We start from the raw sequence: 17,388 nt of genomic DNA on the forward strand, positions 1-17,388 counted from the left end.
CTGTGCCGCTGGAAGGGAAAAGTGAAAAAAGGGAACTTTTTCATCGCGCGGCAGTATCACTTTAGAGTGACAGCAGAAACTACTGTCACACAATCGCTGACCGTCTTTGTTAACGCGTTGTTATACAGGATTGCTAAAACTTTCCTGTGGTTGGTGACTGAGCAGAAGACAGGTGAGCGATGGCAGAGGTGTGAATTTTGTCTGCCTTAAGTGCCGTTTTTTTCTGAGTAGAGGGGCTACATCTCGCTGAATGTCTTTTTTTGTGATAAAGTTAGAAATATCTAGAAATCAAACGGCTAATTTATACCTAAGTTTTAACACCCACGTGTGCTTTATTGTCCTATTTGATTAAACACACACTCATTGTCAAATGCAGACTGCATGTTGGAGAATGACTTCTACTTGCTTGATTGGACTCAAAAAAATAACGCCATCCGTGGATTTTTACGCATATGTTTAATAACCAAATCCCTGATTTGAATTTCTAAATATCCCCCTGCAGTCCAGCACGCTCTGGATAGTACCCCAACCTTTTTGCAAGGTCTCCACCTCCCCCTCCCCTCCTGACGTCATGCACTGAGCTATAGCACGAAAAGAGCTGCTTGCAGCCGCACCACTGTGAATTTCTCACTACCAGGACTGTGGAGTGTGCAGAGAGGAGAGAGAGAGAGCGAGAGAGAGAGAGAGAGAGAGCGAGAGCGAGAAGGGAGAGAGGTGGAGGGAATACAGTCAGATTTGGATACAACTGGAAAACTACCAAGCGCGCACAGCACGCACCGAGAAGAAGGCACATCGACAGTGCGTGGCCAATATTTCACCTCTAGCCGTTCTCCTGCGATCGGACTCCACCGAGAATGGAGCTCCCTGCCGCCGGAGAGCACGTCTTTGCGGTGGAGGGCATCGAAAAGAAGCGCATTCGGAAGGTAACAGCGTGGAAGCTATGTTTGCAAAGGCGCCAGGAACGTTCAAATGTTACGTTTTAAATATGAGTCTCACCAAAAATGTCTCCTCCTCCACCACCACAGGGCAAGATAGAGTACCTGGTCAAGTGGCGAGGCTGGTCTCCCAAGTAAGTATTTAGGCACGCTTTACAGACTCATCTCTAACAATTTACCAACGCGGACGATGTCAATATTATTCAGTTTATAAGAATCAAGTGTTGTGCCCAAAGGGCGTGCGCGCTCAATGTGGGTTTGTTTGTGTGTGAGTGCGTAGCCGGGAGAGCGCGGTCGGTATGTGTATCGATGTATCCGCGGATGCCTTCACTAATTTATGCAAGGGAAGGGGGTAGGCACAGCCATGTAATCCCGTTTTAATTATTTCTGCTCTGCCAGCGAATTTACGAGACAGTGGTGCTAAAATGGCCGACTCGATGTTAGTGCTGGAGGAGCGTTCTGGAGCACACACACACTTTGAAATTGACATTTTTCCCCCCGCTGTTGGATGTCTGCGTGATGAGCTGAAGCGGGAATGTGTCAAAAAAAAAAAGTTGTCTTCCACGCTCTTGCCAATGCAGACATTTTGTAGTTAAATAGTCACATGGGAATGTTCTTCCCAATAAATTGGAGGCTTGTCTCACCTGTCCAGTTTGACTGCACAGTGAGTGGTGAAGATGTGGGAATGTGACAGAGGCCTGTGAATCGGTTAGAAAAATGAAGTTTGCACGTGACAGCCCTCTGACAGTTGTTTTGCTCCTCTCTGCAGATACAACACATGGGAACCAGAGGAAAACATCCTTGACCCGCGTCTCCTCGTCGCGTTTCAACACAGGTGAGAGTGATGTGGACTTCGGACGAGGCCGTTCAGCCTCCAATTCAGCCATGACCATATTAGGGCATGGGAGGAGGGGCGCTCCAGTAGCCCCCCTCCCTCTCCCTCTCTCCCCTCTGCCCCTTTTTTCCCCTGGGACTTTCTCTTGGGGGACAGAATGGGGATATAGTTGTGAGAATTCCTAAATCATGGAGATGGAAAGCTCGGATCCATGAAAATATGAGTAGATTTATGTTGGAAGACTTAATAAGTTTTCATTCCTCACTTGGGTTGACCTGGAATCAAGAGGAATGCCAATGCTTCCCTTGGGCCAGTTTTTTTTTGGTGTGTTTCTTTCTTTATTACTGACCAAAAAAAAACGGTAAAGCAAATCTTCATGTGGATCCAGCTACAATTATTTGTTTTTAATTAGATAAATAACGTGGTTATTTAGGATATGAGCTGCTCTGGGAAGCTTATATGCTTGAGGATACAAGCCGAGCTGTTTGTTGTGGTTTTGTATTAAAGGAACATCCAGCTGCATCAGCATGACCTCCAAACTGTATTAGCTGTACTTTAATTTTTGCAGACTGGCCTCATATTTTTTTCCTTTCTTGCAATATTGTTTTTAGATATTACATAGAATTACCTCTGTGGAAAGATTCTATCTGCCCTTTGATGCTTAAATTTGCAAGCTGTTTTCAAACGTGAATAAGGCCAGGCTTACCAGAGGCTTAAAACAATTAGACACTCGTGAATGGCACTCTCAGAGGTTGAGATGTTAATTAATTCAAATGCTGCTGTCATTTTTATCTCTAACACGTGCACAACTGCACCTTGTCTAGACTCACGAGGCCTGTGATATATACTCTCTCTGTGGGCCAACAGACTGCTCATGGGACGGAGTAAAGACAAGATGGCTGGGGAAAGGAATTTCGCTTTTCTGAAAAGGCTAATTGACACGCAGTGCTCCTCAACGTTTCCAGTGTACCGCTCTCATATTCCCCCGCAGCCCGCCTGGCTGTGTGTGTGTGTGTCTGGCTGTGTGCTGATGGTCATGGAGAGCTGCTTCTGCGCTGTGTGTGTGGATTCCTCTCTGCTCCCAATGGGTGGGGGAGGGGATTCGACGAGGGAGTCTGTAATTGCCAAATCTTGTGTGAATAGGGGTCACCCTGTTAGACGCTCTTTTAAAATTGCACACATTATAGCAATGCGGACTGTTTATTGTGGCAATTTTCTGGTAGCTCTGATAGTTGGAACATCTGTAACAAGAGGTCAACAATAGGCAGGGTTTTGAGCCTGTTTTGAGACTGTTTACAGCTGGCCTTCACTCACTGCTGGTTATTTATGAGCCAATGATGAGTCAAGGTTTATATCAGGGATCTTTATTTCACACATGGTGCAGGCTTGATCTTGCCAGTTCAACTGAAATAACACGCTTCCTTGTCCTCCCTCCATGAAAACTGGTCCAAGAGACATTTTTCATTTGTCTGATTTTTATCATCCTGCATTTTCAAAGCGGAAGCGTTGCGTTGCTCAAGATCTGGCGCTATCCGTGTTTTCAGCATCGCAGAGGTACAATCGCACAATGAGGTAGTCTTTACACTACTGCATTTGTACCTCATGACCCTAATTAAAGATTGACTGGAAGAAGAGGAAGGGTGTGCTACAGGAGGGAGGATGTTTGAAAGACATGGAGAGATTCTCCCTGCTGTAGCCTTAATTGAATTTCTCCAATAATGAGAATATGGAATGGGGCGATTACCATGGAGAGCTATGCAAATAAGAACCACAATGTTTTGCAGTGTGCGGCCATTCATTAGCCTTCTGAATCCCATTTCTTACTTTGACCTTGAAAAGGTAGAGGAAAATTAGTGAATACTTTAATTGTGAAACCTGTCATTTTCCATGTGATATAGTTCAATTTTAATGCATAACGGTGTGTGTAATGTAACCTAATAAACTGAAGCAAACCTAATCTTTTGTTTTCACAGGGAGAGGAATGAGCAGTTGATGGGATATCGAAAACGGGGTCCAAAACCAAAACATCTTTTACTCCAGGTAACTGTGGATAAATCATCGCCAGACACAAAAGTTTCTGTAGGAACATCATGCTTCACCAAAACGTTCTGTGAGGGGCCAGAGGAGAAGTACAGTCAGGTGTACCACAGCTGCTGTCATTATGGTCATGGTTATTTATAGATTTCTTTGAGAGAAAAAGCTCCACAGCTGGACTTATCTCCACTCTTATCCTGAGGCCTGAGTTTACAGGGGTCCTGCTTGAGTGGATTCATTTTATCCACATGTTCATTATCTCTTTATACTAAATAGCCACATATGCAAAACACAATTTTTTGCTTTTTGAAAAGTTTGCGTTAATTGAGTTTGTATCGCAAGATGGTTTTCTTCCATTTTTATGGAAATGCGTCCCTGAGACGAAGATGAATGGATACTTGCAGAACTCTGTCCTGCTTTGACTCTCTTAGCTCAGGCATTTACAGAACCATGTTCTGAGCCAAATGTGATTATATATTTGGAGACACTGAGCTGATTGCTATGCAGTGTCACGCCTTAAGAGGTATACCATGCTGCCAGAGTCACACGTGGACGGCAATCAGGGATAAAGCGTGACATGTTTGGTGGCACTTCTCTGACCTAAGGTCGCGGCCAAAGTGTCTTGAGTGTTCTGCTGCAGTCCCCGTCTGACGACTGCGGGATCAGCCTGTACATAGGGAAGGGGCGGGTAGGCGATGTGGTGGGAGGGAGGCTGTAAACTCAGTCCTGATTGGATAGTTAAATTTGATTTCTGATAAGAGTTAGCATTCTGTAGTCTTTGATCTAACAGCAGAAGTCAAGAGCAGAAGCAAAACCCTCTTTTAAACCGATCATCTAGCAGCCTTTCTCATAAAAAGTGTTTTTCCTATTATGTTCAAACCATCATAACAATGTTATCAGAAACGTTGTCTCAGCTTGATCATAGAGGTTCCATCTATGACAAATATGCACATTCAGTTTAGGCATGTAAAGTTGAAAAATGTAAAGGATTTTCACCAGAGATTACTTGAAGAGGTTGTAGAATTCTGGTTTATCTTCCCAAATCTTCATGTGTTTGTTACTGTATTTCAGAGTTATCCACAAGATTTTGATTAATGTAGTTTAAATGCTAAACAAACGTCTTGTTTTTTCTTTAAGGTGCCCTCATTTGCCCGAAGATCAAGTATTCCTGCGGGTTTGGAGGAAGCATGTCAGGATGCAGAAAGCAGCATCAAGACCGATCCCATCCAGGCCCAGCGCTCCCAACCTCAGCATTACCAGCTGAATAGCAAGAAGCACCATCAGTACCAGCCCAGCAGCCAGGAGGTCTCTGCTGACCAGCTAGCTAACAGCAAGAAGAAGTTCATCTATCAGCTTAACAGCAAGAAGCACCACCACTATGAGCCAGACCCACATATGTATGACACACAGGCTTCGAGGCTTAAAGAGGTGGTCAAAGTTCAGGAACCTGCCAGTAAACTGGCAAATCCTGGTTGGAACTTGCCTCTGGCCCTGCAGCAGAAATGGATCCGTGATAAAGACACAGGGTGCTTGAGCAAAGTTAAAGAGCTGGCAGTGGAAGTGAGAAAACCAGCTGTTAAAGAGCCGCAGAGTGAGAACGCGCTCAAACCCAACCCTAAAGATGCCACCCTGCCAAGTGCTATTAGCAGCAAAATGAAGATAATCAAGAATAAAAATAAGAATGGACGTATTGTTATTGTCATGAGCAAATATATGGACAGTAACAAGGTTCATGGAGCAAAGGGAAAACACGGGGAATCATCAAGAGAAGAAGAAACGCAAAGCACCAAACCACCTGACAACAATCCAGCACACAGAACCAAAATTGTGGAACATCCAGAGAACGGTATCCCCAAAGAAATCTGTAATGGCAGATCCCTCTCTGCTGCAGAGCATCCCATAAAATGCTCCCCGAAAGACAGACATTTCTCCAAACCATCACCAAGCACAGCAGAGGAATACAACACTGAGGTGGCTCGTGGTCAAGCTGATTTACCAGAAGATTTGCCCTTACAGCTGACTACCAGCTCTCCTCCGACTTCATGGACTGTTGACACCAGCATCTCAACTCCTACAGCTGTTGACCAGATAAGGATCCCCTCCTTCTCCATCGACCGTAAGCGGAAGCTCTCAGATCCTGTGGAGGACAAGAGTGTTACAAAAATGTACCTGGCGTCAAGGAGCTTAAGTGTCCCCAGCACTGTGGTCACACCACCTCAGGACAAACCCATTGATCTCCACTGTAGTGGGCTACGCCACAGCGGTATATGTACATATGAGGATATTGGCAGTCAAGAGGAGCCAATGGACCTCAGCTGCCCAAAAAATAAGAAGCAGGTTGAAGCAGAAAAACAGCCGGAGCCTGAGCCTGCTGTCAAAGACACGCCTGCTGTGACGGAAGACGCACAGAAATCCATGGAGAAATCCAGCCAAACACCTGCTAAAAAAATCTCCCCTTTTATGGGAAATATCATCATCACTGATATCACAACAAACAGTCTCACTGTCACCTTCAAGGAATATGTTTCTTTCTAAGGAATGGTCTAAAAGATGGGACTACCTGTGGCCATCTGGTCGATCTTGTTGATATGTGGATATGTAAAAATAAAATCTGAATTTTGTATATATAAAAAATTTATAATTTATCATTGAAATTCAATATGTTTCTTATAATGTTTTATACCGTAACTGCTCTGTCATGTTGTAGCCAAGAAAGTGCCCTCGAGGATTTGAGTGAATGCATTTAAGTGGAGATATTCCACAAAAAAATCAGTCTATTTGTCACACAGAGCTTAATGGGATTCTATTACTGTTGTTTCATACCTGTCCCAAACCTATAACCTAAGATGTATGAAGGTTTTTACATATTTTGTATTAATAATATCTCTAATTTTGGTCCTTATAGGAGGTAGAGAGGAAGTTACTGAGTGTACGGTGATCAAAGATCGAATTGAAAGCACTTAATACATTTTAATATGTTTGGTTGTCTCATTAGTGGAGAAACAGCTTGTCTTTTACCTGTCATATTTCACAGATTATCTTTTTTTTTTTTACTATTATCACAAAACACAGGTGCTCTTATAGTGAATTGGCATATTTCGTTCCATGTTAAGTGAGAAGGCGAGTGAATCTGAATATAGTGTAAACACACTGATGATTATAATCGAGTGTCCACTCCCTCTAATTAATAATCTCAGCATTTCTTTTGCCATGTTTTTCTTTCATCATTTAGATACAGCAAACATCCCCGTTCCAACCTGATCTACTGTATTGCATATTTGACATTTAAGGAAGGAAATATGACATGTACACTCTTAAAGTTCAGTTATTCTAAGAAAATAGTGTCATATATCAAATGTGACTTCCAGTTTAGATGCTGTACTTGATACTAGAATAAAGTGTGATTTATAGCCACATTGTTTACCTCACATGTTGCGGGGGCTCATGTCATTTTGCTCACCATATAACCTAAAGAGCACACATGAGCACTATTTGTTTAAGTAAAAGCTACCAGGGTCATTGATGAGTATGTTATAGAGATTAAATGTGACTTGCGAGGCTGACTTTGTATCCTGTTACATGCAATCCAATGAGTGCAAGCCGTTTTAATTATGCTGCTGAAACTTCTACGCTGTTGGATGTAATTTGAGTCTAAATGGCCTTCATGCACATTTAATGCAAATCCAGTCAGAATGCTAAAATGCTATGATAATGAAAATGAAGAGTGCATATTTATTGAAATTTAATGTGTTGTTTGAAAGCAGTCGGAAGTGGTCTGCTGCGTTCGAAGCTGCAGCCGACTCCGTTGAACAGTTTCACCTTGAATTATTTGGAGCCTAATTGCTACTTTTTGTTTTGCTTCCTCTTTTTTGCACTCTGTTCAGAGTTACAAATGATTGTTATAAAGTATGTTATATCAGCTGACTTGTTGGCTCAGCATCTTTGGATGGTATGTTTCACAATAAAGACAGAGATCTGACCTCTGACATTTCATTGTGGTGATACTTGTGGGAGGAGTGTGAGCTTGGAATTCTGTGTAGTTTTGTGTTTTTCTTTATTCCAAGGGCTAACATTTCTCGTTTCAGTAATGTTCCAAAAAGACTTGCGTATACGATTTTCATCTGAAGCTTCTTTGTTCGAGGAGACAATGAACGGAGCATTAAACACTATAACACTAACATGGTCGTGAGGCATGCATAGAAAAACAGATTATGTTGCATAATCACAAACAATCCTGCACAAAGGGCCCTCTGTATTGTGTAACTGCACTGGCCACTTGTTTTATTAAAGTCTTACCCATTAGCACTATTTTCCAACTGCAGATTGACCTCAAACAGGAATGTAAACATACGTGACTGGACCAGGGCAGGGAAGGGGATTATGTAATTCTTAGAGTTGATCATGGAGAAAGGCTTTACAGGAGGGTAAGTAAACAGTAACGGCATGTCTTGTTGGTGTGTATGTGCAGCTCTGCTCAATGCAGCAGGGAGGAGCGTCAATGTGACATTTAATTATAACGTCTCTGTCAGCAGGCTTTCTGCCATCCCCAGAACACTGGGCAAGTCGATATAAAAAGTGTGTTTTGGAAGGCCTGTGTCACAATGACACAGCATTTTCCACAACATCATCATCAGTGAATATTCAGACTCACAAGTGCAGACTTCCAGAGGCAAATGCATGCAAAGCTGCAGACACACATTTATGCACAGCTGAACTTTTATGAATGAACTGGAAATACTGACCTTTCCTGACACAGCCAAATGTTGAGGGGCCTCTTCAAGCCTTAATGAAGGTCGGCTGAAGGCCTGGAGCCTGAACTCTGAACAGAAATAGGTTTTGCTGTTGAACTAAGATCTCTGAGTGACTCCATTATTAACCGTCAACTGTTTTGGGAGACATATAGGCCCTGGAATGTGTCTGAGGTGTGTTTGGGAGTTGCCTATAAAAGAATGTTGACTGAGAAGTCTCAGAAAGATAGTCTGTCAGAAAAGGCTGTTAATCAAGATCACTTTAATACACAAATAACCAATCTTCTCCTCATGAGGATTTCATTAAATACAGTTTCCAAGTGGATAAACCATCGTCTGAAGCCCCCTTTAAAGTCTTGCAAACTTGTTTAGAGTCGACTCATAGAAATTCTCTCTTTCCTGGTCTGAAAGTGTGAAAAGAAAAAAAAATCCGTCTAACTCTAATTATAGCGGTCACGTCATCTGTTAACGCTGCGGACCTGTGCTACTCTCTACTGATCTCATATGTCAGCAATACATTGGTCGTGGTCTAGAATTTCACAAGAATTAAGATCAAACTTGACCCGTCTTTGACCTCTGTGATCATTTCCTCCTGCGAACCTTCAACTTATTTTTTTTCAGTGCCCTCCCTCTGTGGCTCTGTGTTAGTCGCTGCTGACTGGAGAAAAGGTGCGAACCGCCAGTTTATTAACTTGAATTTCAAACAAAGATGGTAGGCCTGTTGATGAATTTATTCCTCATTAACGAATTACCAAAAGTATAGCCTCTGTGAGCTCTTAGAGTCGAGAACAAAAAAATAAATAAACTCCACAGGCAAATGAATCCTGACAGACAATGTCAGGCATGACGTGGAGAATTATCTGGGGTGTGAAATGGACTCGTTGTTGGCTGATGCGGCCGGAATTACAAAAATACACGAGCAGCACGCAGGTGTCTGTAGGAGAGCTGTCTTTGCGGGCCTCTGGTGACTTTGAACCAGCTCTGAGTCAGTCAGGCATCATAGCTAAAGGAAACTGAAACATCGTTGAGCGAGGGAACATATTTATAGACCAAGTGTGATGTTTCACATTCCCCCTTTATCATAGTGCCCAGCAGCGGCAGAGCTGGTTTCTGCAGAGTTTCATCTGCGCAGGATGCCGCCCGGCAGGATCCTGCCTCTAATTTAAATTCCTGTATGAGACCCACTGCCCACGGCCTGTGGTCTCTCAAAAAAAAAAATTACAGGAAAAAATGTAAGGGTAAAAAGCCAAATCTTTCATTAATTAAGCGCTTGTTTTGTTGGTTTATTTCGTTTCATTTATAAACAAACATACGTGTGGATGGTTTCAAAGGAACTGTCTTGGATATGTTGCAAGACCGCATTCTTATCAGAGAGCCTCAGAAATAGACCAACCTGAAAACCTGTTAACAGTTACAGAACGAGACATAAGAGCTGGTTCTGTTGTGTATCAGGCCGCTGGAAAGGATGCTTTCTAATTCAAACCATGCGCTGAAATGAGACAAAGCTGCAGGTCAGGGACACGCGGCTTCACAGTTTTCTCCCTTGTGGTTTTGTGTGTGAGCTTCCTTCAGCAGAAAATGTCGCCCAGTAAGTAGGACAGTGAACAGCGAGCTATGTGCAGCAGTTGCCCAGAAACCAGAGAGCCAATAATGTTCTCACAGAGCCAGCTCTGTTTATTCATGTGCGGCTGTCGCCATTGCGGCTCCTGCACACTTTTCATCGACTCACAGCCAAATATGGAGACCAGCAGCAGCAGCAGCAGCAGCGCGCAGTCAGTGCGCGGCTGACTTCTCTCAGCGCACACCAGTCCGCTCTCTGTCTCTACAGAAACCGTGCAGGCTACTGCCATTCTACCGACAGGAAATGTCGGTCTGCACGCAATGAGTATCAAAATGGTGGTTCATATTTCGACGGCAGCCACAACGCATCTTTTGTCCGCGGCGCGCCCGCCTTTGTCTACTCCACTGCGGGGAAATTTAAACAGGCAGAAAGCAGCAAACATGTCAACCTTACAGTAGTGATTGGGAATAATTCTTAAAAAAAAGAAAAAGAAAATGGCTGCTGCGCGCACCTCTCCACAGAGCAGTCTGACTACCTTCTTGCTCCTGTGGCGCTTCAATATTAACAATCTGCCTGCAACATGAGGCTCAATCTATAGCTCTAAAAATCATTGAAATCGACAAGAAATTGATCCACTTGTTTCATAAGATGCCCTCAAATGTGATTGTGTGTCATTTTTTTTTTTTTTTTTTTGGTTGATTCGACACGACGACGAACACAGATATGGATAAAATTAGATAAAACAAGACGAATGACTTTTAAATGCATCTTTAAAAAATGAAAATTAAAAAAAAGACTGATGCTAAAAAGTCATGACGAAGTCGCGTCAAATAACAATTTCCAACACAATATGACCTTTTAGGTGTTTCCTTCTATAAAAGCTGCAGCCCTTAAAGATCACCTAAAAAATTTGCTTTCGGTCAGTCCCCGCCAACAGAAAGGAAGTCGCGTGGAACCTCCACCAAAAGGCTCAGGTGACAGATAACTGATCAGCGGACTCGTGCTTCGTTCGTGCGCCGAATAAACTCTCACAGGCCTGCGCAGCCTTCACGTTTGCTCTTATTGTAAACAGAATAAGTGACGTGGAATATGAACATGAAATCAGAGTAAAGCATTCCACGTCTTATACGCCAATGCGCTATTTTGTCTGCGTGGTTCGTATTTGAATATGTTCCCAATTGTTATACTTCTGACTGTTTGTCCATTTACGCTGGAGGGAAGATGTTGATGGCCAAGACGTTTAATCAGAGAAATGTGACCATTAAGATTAAGACACGCTGAGGTTCTACTTTGAAAATAATGTAAGATGTAAAACAAATGTATCATCATTTTATTTCTACCTCAAGTGTTGGAAGACGCACATAAGGCCCAAAGAAAATCAACATGTCAGCTATGGACAGATAATTATTCCCGGCTTGTTAGATGAATATGTGGTGAGTTCAATGTCCACAGAAGTCTATCAGGAATAAAAAAAAAATAAAAAAATTAAGTAATAACAATGATAATAATAATAATAATAATATTGGTAATTGTTATGACTGTTTGAAGAAAAACAATTTAAACTTATTTGCAGTTTCACTTCAACGAGAACAGATTAATTTAACACATTATCATCGGCCACCAGCAATAATGTTGGAAATCTCTGTCGTGACCATATATGGAAGAATAAATGAAGACGGCGAGAATCGAAAATACCAGACAGGAAAAGAAAATGTATAAAACATTGCCACGGTGGAAGATGAAATCAGAACTTCTCTGTGCGCGTTATTTGATATAAAAACGCGGAAATGCTACCAAGCTCAAAACGGGACGAAAAGGATGTTTGTTTTGGACACGTTTCTGATGCTGAAAGGAGGTCTGAACATTTTATATACAGGCTGTTGTCGAACTTGAGGCGTGGGTCGTTTGAATGCAGCTATACTCCCAGCAGCATTCTGACGGTTTCTTAGAACCCACAGAAAAGTGTTGACTTTTCCTCATATCGAAGGTAACTGCTGCTATCTTTCATATCTGACACTCATCCCACCTTTTGGAGTCAGCAGCAGGAATTCATCCTGACACGAGCACACCTCTTTTCCAGACACGCGTTTCTTGTGAGACTCGTAATGTGTGGCTATATGTATTTTTTTTATTTGATTTCATCTTTAAAAAAAAAGAATGAAAAACTAAACTTCAGTAAAAAAAAAAGAAAAAAAGAAAAAAAAGGACAGCATACACACAGGCTTAGATATTTTCCCACTTTTGCTGACAGCTTAATTCCTTCAAAGTTTCTATGATTTGATATTCCGCCAAAATCGTCAGTTTAAGCCTTGATTCTATGCCCCCCCCCCCCGTCCCTCTGTCGGCTTTAGGCAGCAAAGACTGACAGTGGGAATCTCCACTGGACATACGTGTGAGCAGCTGGGTTGACATCACACACATTCCCTGTGATAGGAGACTTAACTGCAAAGAGTAAATCTGACCTACAGCGTTTATTTTGCAACGGAAGAGCGAACACATGATTGCGGGACATCACCTCAGTTAGTGGATGAGGAAAAAGAGGGATGGAAATGATGTGCATTCCGCATGGCGCTGGAAACCCGGTCAAACTAAAAAAAAAAAACAGACAGGATCCAGCTGCTTCAACGCAAATATTCATTTGAGTTCAAATGACTTTTTTAAAGTAGGTACATTTTTTATTTATTTTTAAAAATTTCTCATTTTTCACCTTTATTTTTAGACCTTCCAATATCAAAAACGGACTGGAAGCTGCTCTGCTGTGTTCCTTCTGAAGTCATTCAACACGAGGAACTCCACGTTAAAGCGTAACTGTGCTCCTCATATATAAACATCCATTTAATGCCAGTCTTTCACGTAGCTATTGCCTTTTTAGAACGAATACACCGACGTTCCTTTACATTTCTGTGCTTTAACAAAACAAAGCGTCTGAAATAATCATCTAAAACAGACAGGCTCTCACCACAAGTTATAAAAACTGTTGCTGTCTCATTCGAAGCTCTTTTTTATTTTTTATTTAATTTTTATCAATTCATTTCATAAATCTCTGCTGATGGAGTAATCTTCTGCTCATTTCATGCGCGCTAAATTGGTGGAATACTTCATGGAGAAAATTAATGGACCTTCTGAGTTTCGGCATCTCAACCCCCCCCACCAAAAAAAAAAAACAAATGCACAAACTGCCAATCAAATGGTTTTACAGTAAGTTCCAGTAAAGGAGTTATTTTAAATCATTGCTTGTGAGACTGTACAATCAGCGCGTTTCCTGGTGTTATTTGGCCCAACGATGGGTTACTTAAGCTACCACCTCAAATCATTCTCAGATAGATCACAGTTGCTGCCGTTTTTACGCAGGCAGATGCATATCATTTCACATTGTGATGACGAATCGATTATTATTCCAATCGGGTTTGGAAATGGAGTAGTTTTGATGATCGGGTCCTTTATTGAACAGATTCCGCCTTCGTTTTTAATCTGATCTAAATGGGAGAAAAATTAACAATTCCTGCTAGAGTTCGGGGCTCTTTGAGACCTCTCTGGGACCCCGGGGGCCAGTGGACCCGCTCCGGGAGTCCCTGACTCCGTTTGTTCCACTGTGGCAGACATTCCTGTACAGCAGCCAGAGCAGCGGGACTCCTCCCCTTCACTCAGAAACCCGGAGCACGTAGCAACAACTGAGCCAATGTGCTCCGCCACGACCCGTCCTACCGACTACGGTGCCTGGCAACAGAAAGAGACGTGATGACGTCCTCTACAGATTGCGTATTATGGGATGTGCGGAATTAAACAACCCGAAGAGGACGAGGGGAAGCCAAAAATAATAAAAGAGACAGAAATAAACGAGGTGCATGGTGAATCATGGAGCTGTCGGCTGTCGGTGAGAGCGTCTTCGCAGCCGAGTCCATCATTAAACGGCGAATCAGACGGGTATTCGCTGCTTTTTTTCCCACCCACAGGCTGTTCCTCCGCATTTATCACGCTCCCATGTGTTTGTGCGGAGTCGACAGGCAGTTGTCTGATAACCCGAATGTGTTGCGGATCTGTTTTGCAGGGTCGTTGGGAATATCTCGTAAAATGGAAGGGCTGGTCTCAGAAGTGAGTATAATAGCCGAGGCTGTGAAGGACAGCGCTCCATCCTGGCCGCTCGCTCAACTGCACCACCTTAACAGTCTGTCGTTGCTCAGCTTGTGGATGTTTTTATCCATTTCGTGTGCAGTGTGTGTCGTGTCGCAGTCTGCCATGTGTCTCGAGGCTTGTGTGCGCCGCTCATGTGTTTAAAATGTACGGGCTTCGGCCCGCCGGGACGCCTCCAAGTCCACACTAGCTTTAGCAATGGCTGGGTTTCACCATGCGTCACTGTCCGCTACGTAGTCTGTAATTGCAGCTGCAGGCAGCAAGATTGCTTTGATAAAAGTGTGGCACGGCGCGTGCAGGCGCGACAACATGTGTTCTGTTCAATATGTGGCGCCCAACAATTGTCCTTTCGCTTGTTGTGACATAGGTACAGCACTTGGGAGCCGGAGGAAAATATTCTGGATGCACGCCTCTTCGCTGCCTTCGAGGAGAGGTGAGGGTTTGACAGCGCAGGAGTAGGCCTCTGCGTGGAGACGAGATGGCACCGCGCACTCTGCGCCACAAAACCCCCCATTTCAATAAGTCGATTGGTCTAGATTTTTATCTCAAAATCTGAATTTTCCGAAAGGAAGTGAGAGCGAGTGTCAGCAAGGAGATGTTTTTTTTTTTGTTTTTTTTCTCCGCTTCAAATAGTGAGAGGATGTGATGTGGATTTTTCATTAAGCAAGTTGTCTGTTTTCTTCGGATTCATTTTTAATATAATTGAACTTATTTCTCAAATAAATCAAATAGCAATGGTCCCATTTACCTCGCTGTCAGAGCTCTGCCCTTCCGTTGATAATTATAAGTTCTGGTCTAATCGTAGGATTCCTGAGGAAGTGTTTTGGTGATTAATTTGATGACTTGTGCTCATCAGGGAGCGCGAACGGGAGCTGTTCGGACCGAAAAAGAGGGGACCCAAACCCGAGACGTTTCTTTTGAAGGTGCGTGAATCTTTTGATGCACATCTCTTGAGTTTCCATTTTAATTTTCTCGAATCTCTAAGGCGTGTCGTGGATGTTGCGGAAGATGAATCATTTTGACGGTCTTATTAATTCTGAAACTGCTGTATTGTGGTTCATATTCACCCAAAAGTGAGTGGGATGACAGTTGAAACTCAAAAGAAAATCTCTCAATCAGCCCAGTATTTCAGATCATATTTGACTGTTCTATTTGATGTTGCATTTTAGGTATTTTAAATATTATCTAAAATACCAAGATACTGCCTTATTTTTTATGTCATAGCCTTGCATTTCTTAAGAACAGCAACTTTAAGACAAGGCCTTGAGCATTCAAAATGTAGCCAAACAGATATCCACCTGCCTCTGTTAAACCTTAACATTTCCTGAGTAGACTTTACATTTCCATTCCTGGAAAACCTGTGTTCATAAAAATGTTTTGCTCTATTTTCAGGCCAAAGCCAAAGAAAAGGCATATGAATTCAGAAGAGAGACCCCCAGAGGGATCCAGGTTTCCTATCCCATCCCGGAGCATATCATAACACCGAGGGCCCGGGAGGGTTTACGCACTGTGGTTCCAACAATCTTCCCACCGAGTGCGGTGAACAGAGGAGAAAGTGTCCATGTTCGACCACCAGAGCCAGAGAGGAGGCCCAGACCCCCTCCACCAGCTGCTCTCATTGACCAAGAATCCCTGCAGTTCCCCAAAAAGCGAGGGCGCAAGCCAAAGCACCATTTTCACTATGAGAATCGTGACGGCAGCAGCTCAGCAGAGCCGGACACCAAACGGAGCAGGTTCCTGGAGGACCCGGCGTCGCACGGCCTTTCCAAATTGTCCCAACGCCTGCATCGTCCCGGGGAGACATCGGATCACAGCCTCCTCCAGCTGACCAAGAGGTTTCAGGAGAAGACCACTATAACGCCCAAATCCAGCGGCGAGCAAAGGCACACAAAAGGTGCCAGGTTGTCTTACACCTGCACCTTCAGTCCATACGTGCGTAAAGGCGACCAGGAAGGACACAGGACTTATTGTTTGAGCAGGGCAGCAGAGCAGCGGAGACACCAGGTGAAGGAGTGCTGTGAGCAGGCTGCTGCCCTGCCCTCACACTACGAGTCTGTCAATGAGCCGCACACGCAGTCAGTCTCATCCTGGACCCCCTGTTGCACCAACCTGGACACTGTGACCGTGACTGATGTCACCATGAACTCCTTGACAGTCACCATCAAAGAGAGCAGCACAGACAAAGGCTTTTTTAAAGAGAATAGATGAATATTTGATGTTGTTCTTAAGATGGTGTCTATATCTTTATATATATATATATATATATATATATATATAAGATATATATATATTGAGGTAATTGTGACTAACAGGCCTACAGTAATACTATATTTTTTCTATGTAACTCTCCAACATGTACATACAAATATTTAATACCCTGCTGCAAAATTCAATTGAAAGAGACATTGACGTAGAAGGACTGTTATGCTTTTTGCACGTTGTGAGGTGGATATTTGGATGCATATTCCCCTGGTTTTGTAACTGTTTACAGAATCTGAAAGCGGCCTTCAAGGTGTTTTTACACAACTGTTGACAGCTGAACTCAATGCAGCTCCAGCAACAGGGACGGAAATGGGAACTGCTAAATAAACCGATATAAAAAGCTGTCTGTCCTCAGACTGAAATGTTTTGGTTTAACAGAGGTGAAGCCAGAATAAAAGTGCACAGCTCCCACTCATATCTCTGCACTCCTGCAATTTGTTAACCAAAACAGCAAGTCTAAAGATTTGAATGGGAGGGTGGATGAGAAATTATTATTTTTATTCATTCTAATGAATGTTTTTGGGTATTTTGAAAGTGCAAAAAATAAAAATAAAAAAGTGATGTTCCTGGATCCTGGAGAAAGCCTCCAACTGTCAGAGGAAAATAAAAATGCACATGCTTTGACATTTTCTGAATGTTTCAACAGGAGACACTAGCATATTTGAATGCTCCAGCAGAGAGGCTGTCTTTGTTGGAGAAATCATCTTTAACAGTGGCTGGAATTTCTTTCTGGAACCATAAAGGAATTATTCTGACAACATGTCAAGCGCCAACAGGGTTTCCTGCATAATTGTTTAGATAGAAACATTTAATTCCAGGGGAGCCCTGTTGTCACTCATTGCGTGCCAATAAAAGGGAACGGTTTCTGTGACCCCCCCCCCC

General features: G+C 43.0%; 2 protein-coding genes across 3 annotated transcripts; both read left to right on the plus strand.

Annotated features, from left to right (window-relative positions):
* The first annotated feature begins 551 nt into the window (after window positions 1-551).
* Window positions 552-7,783, plus strand: cbx4 (chromobox homolog 4 (Pc class homolog, Drosophila)). The gene is made up of 5 exons (XM_072368323.1): window positions 552-923; window positions 1,026-1,069; window positions 1,705-1,770; window positions 3,744-3,810; window positions 4,942-7,783. Exons 1-5 carry the CDS (start codon window positions 855-857, stop codon window positions 6,337-6,339), a joined length of 1,644 nt encoding a protein of 547 aa, XP_072224424.1. The 5' UTR covers window positions 552-854; the 3' UTR covers window positions 6,340-7,783.
* Window positions 7,784-13,766: 5,983 nt separating this feature from the next.
* On the plus strand, window positions 13,767-17,057 carry cbx8a (chromobox homolog 8a (Pc class homolog, Drosophila)). Of its 2 annotated transcripts, XM_072369213.1 has the most exons (5): window positions 13,767-14,037; window positions 14,162-14,205; window positions 14,612-14,677; window positions 15,101-15,167; window positions 15,637-17,056. In XM_072369213.1, exons 1-5 carry the CDS (start codon window positions 13,969-13,971, stop codon window positions 16,450-16,452), a joined length of 1,062 nt encoding a protein of 353 aa, XP_072225314.1. In that variant the 5' UTR covers window positions 13,767-13,968; the 3' UTR covers window positions 16,453-17,056. The 2 variants fall into 2 exon arrangements, with proteins under 2 accessions (XP_072225314.1, XP_072225313.1); XM_072369212.1 differs by having other exon boundaries at window positions 13,767-14,205; window positions 15,637-17,057.
* Window positions 17,058-17,388: the final 331 nt, after the last annotated feature.

This window comes from Leuresthes tenuis, unplaced genomic scaffold (assembly GCF_036924035.1).
Source record: "Leuresthes tenuis unplaced genomic scaffold, fLeuTen1.0.hap1 SCAF_17, whole genome shotgun sequence".
Classification (NCBI taxonomy): Eukaryota; Metazoa; Chordata; class Actinopteri; order Atheriniformes; family Atherinopsidae; genus Leuresthes; species Leuresthes tenuis.

What these genes read in the sequence shown, in the direction of transcription:
- cbx8a (XM_072369212.1), top strand. Translation starts at nt 13,883, where the DNA reads ATGTGCGGAATTAAACAACCCGAAGAGGACGAGGGGAAGCCAAAAATA. An exon ending in TGGAAGGGCTGGTCTCAGAA is followed by an intron (nt 14,206 to 14,611) that starts GTGAGTATAATA and finishes GTTGTGACATAG; the next exon opens with GTACAGCACTTGGGAGCCGG. An exon ending in TTCGCTGCCTTCGAGGAGAG is followed by an intron (nt 14,678 to 15,100) that starts GTGAGGGTTTGA and finishes TGTGCTCATCAG; the next exon opens with GGAGCGCGAACGGGAGCTGT.
- cbx4 (XM_072368323.1), top strand. Translation starts at nt 855, where the DNA reads ATGGAGCTCCCTGCCGCCGGAGAGCACGTCTTTGCGGTGGAGGGCATC. An exon ending in AAAAGAAGCGCATTCGGAAG is followed by an intron (nt 924 to 1,025) that starts GTAACAGCGTGG and finishes CCACCACCACAG; the next exon opens with GGCAAGATAGAGTACCTGGT. An exon ending in TGGCGAGGCTGGTCTCCCAA is followed by an intron (nt 1,070 to 1,704) that starts GTAAGTATTTAG and finishes TCCTCTCTGCAG; the next exon opens with ATACAACACATGGGAACCAG.